The 15273-nt window shown below is 35.1% G+C and overlaps 1 protein-coding gene across 1 annotated transcript; it reads right to left on the bottom strand.

Moving 5' to 3' along the window:
* Positions 1 to 113: 113 nt before the first annotated feature.
* On the bottom strand, positions 114 to 14790 carry LOC102676504 (golgin subfamily B member 1-like). The gene is made up of 11 exons (XM_031508107.1): positions 14569 to 14790; positions 14117 to 14491; positions 13673 to 14025; positions 12810 to 13569; positions 12562 to 12670; positions 11480 to 11608; positions 7562 to 11330; positions 2513 to 7519; positions 1325 to 1500; positions 1059 to 1113; positions 114 to 885 (listed from the first exon to the last, which is right to left on the bottom strand). The coding sequence occupies exons 1-11, from the start codon at positions 14773 to 14775 to the stop codon at positions 861 to 863; spliced, it is 10965 nt and encodes a 3654-aa protein (XP_031363967.1). The 5' UTR covers positions 14776 to 14790; the 3' UTR covers positions 114 to 860.
* Between the last annotated feature and the right edge of the window lie 483 nt (positions 14791 to 15273).

Consider the following 15273-nt stretch of genomic DNA (forward strand, 5'->3'; position numbering starts at 1 on the left):
ATCGATTCAATTTACGACATTTGCAACCTAATTAATACATGCATATTTATTCATTTAATTAAAATATATTACATTAATGACTAATAATAAAAACAATTTTAATAAATGAATACTTTTGTTTCATAATTTATTTATTCAACGACGCTTTCTTTTTTCTGTACAAAATATTTCGTGGAAATAGAAAGTTCGAATCATCATAGTTAAAAAGCAACAAATAATTACGGCACTTGCAGTGATAAAACATTTTCACAATTAATATTAAATTTCAATCATCGTATGATTTGTCAACATTTCATTAGAAATTTATTTTTTCGATTCAATCGATAACATTTTATAGAAATATTCGTGACATTAAATTAATTGACAAATCACAGATAATTTGCATAATAGACAATGGTAAACAAAAAAATTTGCAGAAATTAAAAAGAATTATTATCGGAACAAATACATTTGTATCGAATATTAGATCTCGATACTCAAGAAACATCTTACGCCCTATTAACAATTTCATGGCTAATAAAATAACTGAAATATACATTTCTTCAAGGCAATGTTCGTTTATAATTTATCTAAACACGACAACTATACAATGATTATAATACAATTAAGTCCACTCCTCACTTTCTCTTCTTCTCTGAAGAGGAGCGACTTTTTAGAACCCTTTGAAGAAGTACGACAATAATATGTGAATCACATTTTTCAATCACGTCGCAATGTGTCGACGAATTAATTGAAATATTCAATTGTTTTTGACTTGTTCGATTTAGTTTAATTACAGAAATAGTCTCGGCAGTTGGCACTTGGCAGGAATGTATCCAGAAGGCAAGGATAGTGTCCACCTCACCATCATTAGTATTCCATCACATATGTACCACTTTTGGCGTACTGCAATTTGTTTGAACATCACGTTAAAATAATACTTCATTAAAAATATCTTTTAAATTCATATTAAAATTTTATAAAGACATTTTTTTATAATAAAATTGTACAAAAATTTCAATATTATTATTTCTCTTTATTAATACAGGTATCTTTATCAATATTAATTATATATTTACCTTTTTCCCCATAGCCAATTTAACAAAACACTCGATTGACTCTGGACATCCCTAGCTGTAAACACAAAAATAAATAAATTTACAATCTATGTATTAACATATTTTAAAATTTCTAAGTAAAAATTTCTTTTTCTTTTCAAACTAAATAGATATTCTATTCGATTAAGATTTAAAAAGCTTATTATGTAACAAAAAACACTTACAAAGCCAACCAAGTATTTCTACATAAAACTCTGAAGAATAAGATAAAAATTGAGGATACATACAGAGTGTGTAATTTGCATTGACGAGTCTGGCAGCTGCTTCAGGGGGTAAAGTACTTAAAACGTCTTTGTGCGCTAGTAAAGACATTTGTTGTGTGTGTCTCAACTCTCGTTCATCCCTCAATCGCACATCTTTTGAATGGCTCACCGTTTGCAGTTGTGACAGCCTGAAGGGAAAACTAGCTTATACAATAGAACAAGAAGCTTACTATAATACTGATCAATATGTCTTAATACTGCTGTCTTTCTGCCAAGGAATATGATAAGTTAATTCTTTCAAATCTACCACCAAGTATTTAAAGCTCTTATAAACAGCTTATATTTTTACACCTAGTTGATCCGTGAACATATCAAATTGAACTCTGTTAAAGTACAATTGTTATGCTTTCTTTTTCATTTTTATTCATTTATTTTATTATTCTTTATTCAATATAATTATAGAAAAAGAGATCTAAAAGAAAATTTTATTCATCAAACCTTTGAATCTCTAATGTTCTGGAAGTAGCAGGAACTCCAAAAAACGCGTTCGTTTCTTGAAAAGAATTCATATTTAAATGAAAAAATTTATCTTGTTCGGATTAATTGGTGCAGAGCTTCAAACAACATTAACAAATCGTACAGGGCTACAGAGGAAAGGATGAATCAACTTGGAAAGCTTGTTTCCGGATCTGCTACGCGCTAAGCAATCTTAGGGGCTAAACAAATGCGTAATCCTTTAATTAGCATACTTTAGAAGATTCTTTTGTTGAATAATAATCTTATTTTGTAAGAAACTATCAAAAAACAATTCATCAAAAAAGTAAAAATGAACAGTTTATACAAAATAGTATACAAGATGGTATACTAGAAACAAAATATATTATTATTATTTCCTTTGACAATAAAAAAAAGAATTAATTTAATAATAATATTTCCTCAATCTGTGAAATGACCATGTTTTCCATTACAACAATTTTTCAATTGTAATCCATAGTTTCCATAATCAAATAAAAAAAGAAATCAAAATAAATTATATTTTTGAATATTACAATTATTATATGTAATATATGTAATATATGTATTATATATATATATAATATTATATGTAAAAAAAATTTATTCAAATATTTATCATTAGCATTCCTTCCTACACAATGTTATTGAGAAATTTCAATCAATACATGATTGAAAAAAAATGTGAATAATACATACTTTTGGGCAAGGATTTCCTTGTTTTCCCCAATCGGTGCGTCAATAGCTTCTTTGGCTATCTCGACTGGTCCCTCAGACTTGGATGGCGAAGGATGTTCTACAATTGGTTCCACAGTGCCTCCAGAAGTGGTTGCCTCCATTTTCGGGCTGAAGTCTATATTCGTTAAGGTACCTTTTCTCAAGTCTTCATTAACTCTGATCGCGTTAGAGAGGCGTAATTGCAACGTATCGCGTTCTTCGAGTAACTGCATCAATTCGTGCGTCAATTCTTCGCATCTTACGTCTCTTTGATGAAGCATGTACAACGCAAGATCTAATTCCTGCGACGCTGATGTTTTACTCTTCTCATCAGAGGTTTCCATGTTTCCAGCAGCTGTAGAAGTATCGAGAACAGATACGTCTTTCTTTAAAACGTTTTGTATCAATTGATATTCCTTCACTTTATCCTCTAAAAGTGTCTTCAACGAATTGATTTCGATTTCTCTGGCCGTCAAAATATTTTTCAATTCGGTAAATCGCTTCTCTCCCTCCTCGTACAACGATACGAGTTCCTCTATACGCGCTTCCTTCTCGTAAATTTGTATCTTCAAATTGTGAAGCTCTGCATCTTTGGTAATGCTCAATTCGGCCAATCTTCGTTCCTTCTCCGCCAGATCAGAATTTACTCGTATCAAATCCTCTTCCTTCCGACGTAATTCATCTTTCGTCCTTCGCTCAGTCGTGGACAACTCCATCAACTGACTTTTCAGATTTTCAATGTCTCTATTGTTGAACGATAACTCATCCAAGATTTTTTGATTCTCCATAGCCAAGTTTCGCTTTATCTCGTCGATCTCCATTTCCTTCTCTTTCAACATTCTCTCCAAGAATTCCTCACCCTCCAAACGAATCTGCTCCTTCTCCGCGTTAAGCTTCTGTACAGCTTCCCTAGTCTGTTCCGAGAATCTTTCAAACTCTTGCAAGCGAGACACTTCCCTCTGCAATTCGACAATTGTTAATTTTACATGTTTAATTTCCTCTTCCTTACCGTATAATTCAGCAGTTAATCTTTGAACCATCTCCCGTAATTCAAATTCATCCGACTGAGGCTCCATGCTTGCTTGGACAGACAACTGAGAGTCTTTTTCGGCTACGATGTACTTGAGTTCGTTAATTTCTTGCTCCTTGGCGTACAACTCATTCTGAAGCCTGACAATTTGTTCCTGTTCCTGGATCGATCTTCGATCCCTGGAACGAAGACTAGCTTCTTCTTTGGAAACGAATTCCTGGCTTTGCGTCTCGATTCTTTGCGTCAAAGCATGGATTTGCTTCTCCTTTTCCTCGGCCCTTGCATTGATCACCTCCAATGAAGATTCCAACTCCGCCTTCTCATTGTACAGACAATTGATCCTTTGTTGCATCTCTTGAATTATATCTGGATACGTGTTCTCGCTCAGAATATATTTCAAATGCTCGATCTCTTCTTGCTTCCTTTCAAGTTCAACCTGCATATTGTCTACGGTATGCTGTAAATTTTGCTCGCCATTGCCCATTCTAAACACAGGTAAACCGTCTATCATGTTAGTAGAATTACGTCGATCCTGTTGCAAACTCGACAATCTATCAATTTCCATTTGTCTCTCGTTCAACATCTGATTACTTTGATCCAGAAGAGACATCTTTTCGTTCAAATTCTGCCTAGTCTCCTCCAAAACTTTACGGGTTGCTTCCAATTCCGAGCTCAAATTGTTCACTTGCTCGCCCTTCCTCGACAGTTCATTCTTCAACTCTTCCACTTTCTGTGTCTCCATACGAAGTTCGCTCAATTCTATTCTATTCTTTTCTACAATTTCCATATACTCTGTCGTCTCCTCTACGTTCTTTCGCAAGATGGCCTCTTTCTCGTCTAGGAGTGATCTCATGTTTTCCACTTCCTGCTCCAAAGTCTGAATACGTAGCGTACACTCGTTCAGACTGGCCAAGGTTGCTGCAGACTCGTTCAAACGTTCACGCAGCTCTTCAATAGTTTCCACGGATCTCTGATTCTCGAATGACAATTTCTGAATTGTTCCCTCCCTTTCGGACAATTCCAACACTCTCTCCCTCAATTGCTCCTCCGTGGACGTAAATCTCTCTCGAACAGACGCCAAACTCGACTCCTTTTCCATTAAATTCTTCCTCAAGAGTTCTAATTCTTGTCTTTGGGCTTCGAGTTGAACAACGTTGTTCTGTTTCTCGAGCAAATACTCGTTTATAGCTATTTCTAACGTGGACAATCTTTCGTTGAGGTTTTGCACGTGTTTATCCCTCTCCTCGATTTCTATCGCGTGCTTTTGCATCAATTCTTGAGTTGCCTGACTTACGAGGGCGCTCACCGTCTCCACGCTCTGCCGCTCGATAAATTCCTTCTCCTTCTCGGTGAACGATCTCCTCAAATTCTCCATTTCCTGCCTCTTTTCGTCGAATTCTCTATTCAACTCGTGTATGGTATTCTGCAACTTCATCTTTGCTTCTTCGTGCTCCACGTACTGTTTCTGAAGCTCTTGCTTCAAGTCCGCCACTTCCTGTATCCTGATGTTCAAAAGATCGGTCACCTCTAACATGGATGCATTCAAAGAAGAAACTTGCTTCTCCGAGGACGCCGTCAAATCTGTCAATCTCTCTTCCAGACTCAATTTCTCTCGCAAAGCTTTCTCCAAATTCTTTCGCAACTCTGTAACGTTCGACTCGGAAGCCTCGAGCTGTTTGCGCAAATCGGCTATCTCCATTTCCAATTTTCCCGTCCTCTCGAAGGCCTCTTCTTTCAAGTAATCGGCGTTTTGCCTCATTGCTGTAACTTGATCGTTAGCGTCCATCAAGCTCTGCTCGTATTGCTTCCTCAACAAATCATACTCCTCCCTAGATTTACTCAACACCGCCTGCAATTCAGAAATTTTTCTGTTTAAGTCGTCCACGATCTGGATGGACTCGTCCACCTCGGCGTTTCGTTTCGCCTCTAACGCGGACAACTTAATCTTTTGCTCCTCTAGGAAGCGTTGAAGTTGCTCGTTCTCGGTCGCGAGCGCCTCCATCTCGTCCTTGAGATCGTCGATCTCCTCCTTGTACTTTTTCGACAAACTTTCGAGATCCGCGGAACGTTTCCCCCTGTTCGCCTGCTGCTCTTGCTTAACCTGTTGCTCGGTCGCCGAGGGATCGGCTTGCTCCTCGACGATCCGAAACGTCGTCGCGCCTCCCTGCAAACGTTTGTCGAGAATTTCTACCTTTTCGGATAATTCTTTGTTTCGAATACGAAGTACCTCCATGTCCATGTCCTGCCTCTCTTTCATCTCCATGTACCTCTCGTTCGCCGAGACAACAACGTCCAACCGCTTCATCAGCGCCTCCTTCTCGGCTACCGTGTTTCTCTGCTCCTCCTTAATCTCGTCCAAACTCTTCTCCAATTTTCCTATCTGCGACTTCAACTCCTCCTCGATAGCCGAGTCCAATCCGCAAAAGTCGCTGGCCGATTTCTGTATCTTCAATTGCCGTTGCAGGCTCTCCGTCTGCACCTTGTACTCCTTCAGCTTCTTTATCATTTTCGCGTTCCTCAATTGGGCGGCCTTGTTCTCCTCCCCCATCCTCGCCCTCTCCCTCTCCAAATCTTTCACCTGATCCTGGAGATCGTCTATCTTCGCTCGTAGCTCAATCTCCGCGTTGCTGATCAACATTGTGGACGCCATAGCCTGCTCGCTGTCCAATTGCGCGTCCTCCGTGTTCCATCCCCATATCTCCTCGTCCACGTTGATTTTCTCCGCGTCCCACGTCCCCCCAACATCCAGAGAAACGTTTTTCTCCTCCAAGACGATGTTCCCCCCGACTCGTTGGTCCTCGTTCAAAGGGGTTGATTCCTTCGTTGACGTAATAGGCGTCGCTTCGTCGCATTTACAGGCAGCCTCCTCCAACGCTCGGCTAAGATTCGCCATCGCTTCTTTAGCCTCGTCCCTCTCGCGGCCAACCCTCTCGATCTCCAGCTGCAAGTTCGACCGGCCAAGGTTGACCGAGTCCTTCAACTCCTCCATGGATCTCGTCAAATCGTTTACCTGCAACTGTAACAGATCCCTCTCCTTCGTGAGCGACAAAACGCGCTTCTCCTGTATCGCTTCGAGGTCGGTAGAATTTTTCAATTCCGTCTCTAAATTGTTTATCTGTGATTCGTAGGATCGTAGAAGGGAATCTTGCCGATTTCGTTCAACGACCGCCTCCTCCAACGTCTCTTTCATGGAACTCAGCCTCGCGTTCAACTCCCTCAATTGATCTTCTTTGGCCAGCAACGATTCCTCGAGGTTATCCGTGTCGTTTCTCTGTTCCATTCTCAAGTTGCGCAACTCCACGTTCAACGAGTCGATTTGTCTTTCTTTCTCGGCCACCAGTTGTTCCGCCATTTCCAAATTGGAGCGAAGTTCCTTTTGCGAGGCTTTCAACTCATCGATCTGCGTCCTCTCCTCGATCATCGTCGCCTGCAATCGATTGACCTCCTCGGTCAGATTGGAGCATTGCCCCTCCTTCTCCTCCAGCAGGGCCTGCAACCTCTTCACCTCCTTGTCGGCCAGAGAGTCGGAATCGGGAGGGGTTGGCGCGCTGCCGAAGATCCTGGAGGCGTCGAACAATTGAGGGGGGAGGGCGTTCTCTCGAGGAGCTGTAACGAAGGGTTCCCTGCTAGATTCTGCTAGATTCTTATTTTTGTACGCGTCCAACTCCGTTTCTAAATCTTTTATTTTCCTTTCGTTCGAGTCTTTGTCCGTTTTGAGAGACTCGATCTCCCGTTCCAACTTAAGTCTCGTATCTTGCAACAATTTCTCTGCCGTTTCTCTCTGCACCTCCATGGATTTGAGAGATTCTGCCCGGTCGTTCAATCGTCGTTCCAGTTCCTCCCCGCGCCTTTGAACAATTTCCATTTCCTGTCGCACGTTTAACAATTCCTTCTCGCGTTCTTCCAACCTTTCAACCAGATCAGAGTTCAGCGCATCAACGTTCTGCAACCTTTCCACGCTCTGCTTGCTGTCCTCCAACACACGCTCGGCGGTGATTAACTTCTCTTGCAAAGTGTCGTTCGTGGAACGCAACTGGTCAATCCTCCCTCTCAATTCCTCGTTCTCCCTCGACGCTTTCTCCAAATTCACCTTCACCTCCTCGTGACTCGACGCCAACGAGTTGTACTGGAATAAAAGATCGTTGTACGGATCCTCGAGGGTTCTGTTCCTCATACCTGTCTGATTCATCAGATCGTTGAACCTCAGGGATTCCCTCATCTGGACGAAATTACCAATGGAATTCGCCAACTCGTTGTCCAAGTTCTCTATCTCGGCTTCCCGTTCTTGCAATTTCGCCTCCAACGCTTGGACCAACGTCTGGCACTGCTCGCAATGGCTGCAGCGCTCCAAGCCTCCGCTCGTTTTCGCGTCATCCTCGTTCGCAGTCTCCTCCCCTTGGGTCTGGGTGGCCTCCGCTCGGGCGTCGACCACCGCCGATTTCCCCATCCGCTCGAGCAACAACCGTCTCTCCTCCGATTCTTTCTCGACCGTCTCCAATTTCTCGTTTATATGCGCTTGTTTCGACAACAAGAGGCCGTTTTCCGCCTTAAGGTCGTTGATCAGGGTAAGGTGTTCGACGTATTCAGCCTCCATAACCTGCATCCTCACGCTCAACTCCCTGGCCTTCTCCTTCATCTCGTCCAATTCCAACTGCTTGCGCTCGCTCTCTTGGACGATTCGCTGCCTGTAAGATTCGTACTCCGACAATATATTCCGCCTGCTCTCTTTTTCCAACGTAAGATCGGCCGTCGAGGATTCGAGATCCGCTCGCAACTTTACAATCTCCTCCTCCATCTCTGCAATTTGTTGGGCGAGCGAGGTCATCTTCTCCTTCAAGTTCGACGAATCGCTAGTCAGTTTCTCGATACTCTTCGACGCTTGTGCAGTCTCGTTTCTAGATTGGGCAAGCTTCTCCTCGAGATCGGCTATTCTGTTGTCTTTCTCGCGGATCGCAATCTCCACGTCTTGAATTTGCTTGTTCTTTGCCTCCTTCTCGTCTTTCTCGGTCGTCCATTTTTCTTCCAACTCGGCAACCCTGGTCTCAAGCTCCTGACAAACGGCCGTTTTCTTCTTCAAATTGGCAGCTATCTTTTTCATCTTTTCCAATTGGGTCTGTATTTTCTCCTCGGAATCTTTCAACTTTTTCTCCAAATCGGCAACCTTTGACTCTAAAGCAAGTTTAACCTCTTCGGTCACGTTGCGACCGATTAATCTCTCCTTCTGTTCCAATTCTTCCTTCAATATCTCGCATTCTTGCATTTTTCCGGCCAATTCTTCGATCACATTTTCGAGTCTCTGGTTTTGCAATTGAGTGTCCTCCGTGTGCTTCAATTTCAACTGTTCCATTTGTTTATAATTGCTTCTCAATTCCGCTTGCAAATCATTGACAAACTTTGCATTGTTGTCTATAATGCTCTCCAATTCCCACACCCGCCTTTCAGCTTCACCTTTCTCATCTTTGGATTTCACGATTTGTGCCTCCAGATGATCTTTCGTTGTTATTAAATCGACGAGTTCCCGTTGCTTTTCGGTTAATTGATCTTGAATATCGTTATTATGCTGCGACAAATTTTTCACTTTCTCCGATAAATTACTATTTTCTTTCGTGGTTGCGTTAATTCTGCACTCCAATTCATCGAGAATCATATTTTTATCCTTCAATTTTTCCATCAAATCGTTATAATCTTTCACAGGTATCGACTCCTCCATTTTGTCATTCAATTCGGTAATATTTCTCCTCAATGAATATATTTCTTCTTCTTTACTTTTTACTAGATTATTGAGATTTGAAACTTCATTGGTCATCGATGTTATCAAAGAATCCTTCTCTTGGATTAACAATTTACAATTGTTAAATTCATCTTGCAAACTGTCTATCGTGATCATTTTATTTTGGAGTTCCGTGTATTTCGCTTGTAATTCTTGATCCTTTTCCTCCATGGTTTCTTTCAATCTAATAATTTCATTTTCTTTCTCAGAGATTATTGAAATTTGTTCTTGAAACTTTGATTCAAATGTCACCGTTGTATCCTGCAATTGTTTTTTCAATAATACAGTTTCCGCATTTTTCTCATTATTTTCTTCTAATAATATTTTATTTTCGTTTTGTAATGTTCTGAATTTTTCTTCAATGGATGCTTTTCCCGTTTCCAATTTCTCCATTTTTTCTTGCATTTCATTGCACTTATATTTCCATTCTTCTATGGTACTAAACATTTCTCTCAATTCATTCTCCAAACTTTCAGCTTTCTTTCCAGATTTTTCATAATCCACAATCTGTTGACTTTTCTCTTCTAATTCTTTTTCCTTGTTTACTAATTTTATTTTCATCTCTTCGATTAGACTTGTTTGCTCGACGATCAAATTTTTGCATTTTTCTATCTCCTGTTCCAAAGAAACAACGATCATCGATTCTGTTTGTTGAGATAAAGGTTCATCTAATTGTGGTGTTTTAAGTAATTCTTCATCAGATTTTTCCAAAGGAATACTAATTTGTTCATCGAGTTGTTTCTTCTCCTCAATATTCTGTTTTTCAAGATTCGGTTTATCTAATTTTTCGGTAAGTTTTGAATTCTCGTTATTAGAATCCAACATTTCATTAAGTTTTAAATGTAATTCTTCTTTTTCTTGTGTAATTTTCATTACATTTTCTTCTAATTTTTGATTAGAGGTTTTAAGTTCTGACATTTTTGTAACTACTTCTTCGTTTTCTCTTAACAATTCTTCTATTTTAATTCTCAAATCATTGATTTGAAGATCCTGATTTTTGTCGTGCCATTGTTCCAATGAATTACGTAATTCTTTTACTTCTTTTTGTAAAAGATCCTTTTCTTCTATTAATACATTAATTTGTGTTTTGAAATCAACATCCCTTTTCGATACTTCAGATTCTTCGGATTGTTTAGTTTCAATTTGAACTTCTAATTTATCTGGCTCAATAGTTAAATCAGTATTGTTTATAGACAACATTTCAATTTCTTTATGCAATCTATTATTTTCTTCAATGAAATCCATTAATTGAATTTTAAGTTTCGATAATTCCATAGATCGATTATCATTTTCTTGCTCCAAAGTATCAATCTTTAATTTCAAATCAATATCCGATTTAGATTCTATATATTCTAATTGTTCCTCAAGTTTCGTAAGTTTAATTACAAGTTCGCTATTTTCTTGTGTAAGAAGCTCAATTTTCGTCATACTCTCATTATTTTCTGGTATTCGTTCAAAAGATTCTGTCGAACCCGTATCTGAGGATCCTTTCTCTTCCACTCTACTCAATTTCATTGTTAAATCACTATTTTCTTGTGTTAATTGATCAATTTTCTTTAATAATTCATTTTTATCAATGTTATTCATAGATTCGATGGAATCAGCATTTTCTTTTTCTTGAAGTTTATTTAATTTAAGAGTTAATTCATTGTTTTTCTGTGTTAAATCTTCGATTTTTTTCAACAAATCAGTTTTATCTAATTCTTGTATAGCTTCAAATGATTCAGTAGATCCAGTATCAGATGTTCCTTTTTCTTCAAATTTCGATATTCTATTATATAATTCGGTATTTTCTTGTGTTAAAGTTTCCACTTGTTTAATTAACTCTGCAGGATTAACCTCTGATGAAGATTCTAATTTACTTTCATTTTGCATTCTATGCACAGCTTCTAATTGTTCTTCAAGATCAACGACTTTTATTTCTGCAGTTACTCTAAGATTCTCAGATTCTGCATTTTCCGCCTCTAAAGACGAGATTTCTTGTTTCGCCATATGAAGCTCTGAAATAAAGATTATATATTTGTTGAATAATTAACTTCATTTTTTTTTTTTTTTTTTTTAAAAAAATCTTTTTCTAATTTGAAATTCAATATTAATTTCACATATAAAACATATAATACAAAAAAAAAAAAAAAGATACATAAATTACCTTGCAAAAGATCCAATTTTTGATTCTCTAGAGTAGCAATGGCTTCAATTTGCATTTCAATTTCTTTCGTTTGAGCAGAAACTTTACTTTCAAGATCAACAACACGTTCTTGCCAATCTCCTGCTGAGGCTATGCAAACCGTACAACATGCCAATGATGTATGTATAATTGATATTAATTGATAATAAATGCAAAAGCAAGCAAAACTTAAATGTTATAAATAAATTTAATAATAAATATTTAACAAGCTTAATTTTTTTATAATTATGTTTGTTCAAGGATTAATCTTGCAATAAGCATGATTAATATGTAAAATCAATTAATTCAGCAAGCAGATTCCCAAAGCAAATATAATTTTTTTTTTTTGTTTATTAATATAATCATTCATTTATTTGTTATGTATCTAAATAATATTTATGTTATAAATCATGTAATAAAATCGTTTCATATGATACCAATAATGTAAATTATATAAGGCAAAAGATTTAAAAGAAAAATAGCAAAAATTTTTTTTAATTGTTCATGCAAGTAAATAATATTAAAATGTAAAAAAATACAAAATATAAATATCTGCTAATAAAATATATTTAATTTTATATCAGAGTGTAGCAAACTTTGACAAGTAAAGTAGGTACCATGTTATGTTAAAATAGTAAATTTAATATAATTGATTAGTATATTATAATACTCAATAAATATTTTGATTTAGAACGAATATCTAACTAATCAAGTAAAAAGATTCCATCACCAAAAATTAGCATAATTATAATTTTCTCAATATCAATATTTTTCTTATAGAGAAAGTAATAATAAAAAAGATATTAACAATTTGTTTTATATTGATAAAAATCAATTATTAAAATATTTAATAAAATCTCTTTTATATATTATTAAATATATATATATATGTATATTTATGTACATAAATAAATTGAAATTTCTCCGCAACCAGGAAAACAGGACTGTGGATAATTACTTTAAGAATAATATATATATAAACAGACAATGCATTGCACGTACAATGAATAACATAACTAGAACAATGGAAACAGCAATGACAGAATTTCTGTCCTGGTTCCTACCTTTAAGCTCGTCAAAGTCTACCAGACTCAGCTGAAGGTTACCTTTCTCCTCCTCTAATAATGCCACTTGATTCCCCAATCTGACAAGTTCCGCATTTGTATCAGATATCTAAATCACAAAATTACATATAAATATATTTTATTATAATTTAATATTTATTTATGTTTTCAAACGAAAATTAATTAAAAAGCTTTGAAATTAACAATAAATCTTTCATCTTATAAATAATAATATTAACAAATCTTGCCTTTTTAAAATTTTCCAATTGTTGTTGTAAACTTTTTACTTTACTTTTATGCTTTGCTTTAATTTTGATCATATTTTTATTTAATTCTTCTAATTCCTTAGAAAGTTTTGCCACTTTTTCATCTTCTTTAATAATACCCTCTTCTGGTAACTTCGCCGCAATTTCATTTTTTTCTTCTTCAAGTTTATGAACAAAGTTTTCAAGATCAGTTATTTTATTTGAATACTCTTCATTTTTTAAAGTTAAATCCGCTACTTGTTTTTGTAATTCTGTTTTAGATTCTTCTTCAAGAAATTTATTAGATTGTTTTAACTCTTCTACTAAATTTTCAAGTTCAATTATTCTATTATCTTTTTCTATTATTGCACCATTACCATGCATAGATATATTTACAATTTTATCTTGTAATTCTGCAATGCTTTTTTGTAACTCATATTTTTCATCTTGCAATTGTTTATTATTATGTTCCAATTTTTCTAATTTGAATTGTAAATCATCAACAGTTGGATCTCTGATTATTCCAATACCAGATTCGAGTTTAAAAACTCGTTCATTAGCTTCTGCTAATTTTAACTCATAATCTTTTAATTGTTCCAGCAAATTGTCGTTTTTCGCTTTAAGTGAAGATTCCATAAGTACAAAATTTTCTTGCATTGATTTCATAGCTTCTTTAGTTTCTACCAAAGTATCCATGGTAGAGCGAGAGAAATCGACACTGGCAGTCTCAGACAATTTTTGCTCATTAATCTGTTTCCTAAATCTAAATAAAAATAAATAATAAATAAATATATATCAATCGAAAAATAAAATATTAAAAATTAAGAGAATAGATAAAATTTTAAAAAGTTTATATATAAAATTACCGATCAACTGAATCTTCTAGTTCTACAATTTTATTATCTCTTTCTTGCAATTGCATTAAAAGATTTTCATTTTTATTTTTCAAAGATGTCTCTAAAAGTACAAAGTGCTCCTGCATTGTTCGCATTTCGTCTTTCGTATCTTCTAGAGTGTCTAACGTCGTTTTACCCTTTTTTGAAAGATCTGCAGACATAAGGGTAACTGCCTTTGTCTTAGATTCAATAACAGAATCTTTTTCTTTCAAGTTTTCCTGAAGATCCATAATTGTAGCTTCAAGCTCCAAAATTTTATTATTAAGTTCTGTAATTTTACTTTCTTTTTCTTGAATACTTTCTATTTGAATTGGTGACATGATCTGTAATAAAAATATTAATTATTAAATATTTTATATTAATTACTTATATAGTAAAAATATTAACAAAGAATTTTAAAAATTAATTACTAACATCAGAAGTAATCATGACTGGTTTTACAGCTGTAATGGATATTTGATCCTTTTGAAGAGCCATTACTGTCACATCTTTTTCTTCTAATTGTTGCCTAATAGCTTCTACTTTTTCTTCAACTGCTCGTTTAGTTTCACTTATTTCTTTATTACGTTGTTCAAAAGCTTTTCTATTCTCTGCTAGCTTTTTTTGGAGTAAAGTAGACTTTGCTTTTGCAGTTTTTGCTTGACTAATATCATCAATATTTTCTTCAGGTGTATCTGTTAAAGCAGTCTCAGATATACGAGCTATATCTTTAGAAGGCAAATTTCCTTCTCTATTTCGACGTGATAACTTAGCTCTAGATTTAATTTTAGAAAGTCTCCTTGCATATTCCTAAATTTAAATTATAATTTTCTAAATAAAATAGTCAAATTTTTTTCATTGAACTTTTATAAATTAATATTTATTACCTGAACTTCTTCTTCTTTCTTTTTTAAACTTTGTTTATTTTTCAACATAATTTCTTTCAAAGATTCCAACTGACTTTTATTTTGTTCACATTTTTCTTTTGCATGTAGCATAGATTCAGGTGCATCCCCTTCCATTGTTCCTGGTGGTTCTTCTGATGCACTCCACATTATGAACTGTAATATTAATAACAATAAAAACCACTTCATTATAATTTATGCAAGATAGACTTAAACTTTTATAAATAAGAAATTATGAAATCAATGGCAGTGAAAGTTTCTATAAAGTGGCCAGACAATGTGTCACCCAGTGCTCTCATTTTCATAGACTAATTGGATGAAAGCTTGAATAAGGTAAACTAATTGTATTATCCGTATGTATAGATACTGAATGTCAGAATTAACATTCTAGTTACCTTGTGGCATAATTCTTACAACATAACACTTAAACATGAAATGATATCTTATATAAATTTTCAAATGAAGAAAAATGAAAAAAAATACTAATATTATAATTAATATTAACAAATAATTATTAATAAATAATTATTGCATATATAAATCTTTTTTATCAATAAATATATTTAAATGCATTATATATATTAATTCTATTGTATTATTAAAAAATATTTTTTAATAATACAACATATAATTTTTTTATGTTTTTAAATTTATATTATAATTTTAATATAAAATAATGAATATATT

The sequence above is a fragment of the Apis dorsata genome, unplaced genomic scaffold (genome assembly GCF_000469605.1).
Source record: "Apis dorsata unplaced genomic scaffold, Apis dorsata 1.3 scaffold_74, whole genome shotgun sequence".
Classification (NCBI taxonomy): Eukaryota; Metazoa; Arthropoda; class Insecta; order Hymenoptera; family Apidae; genus Apis; species Apis dorsata.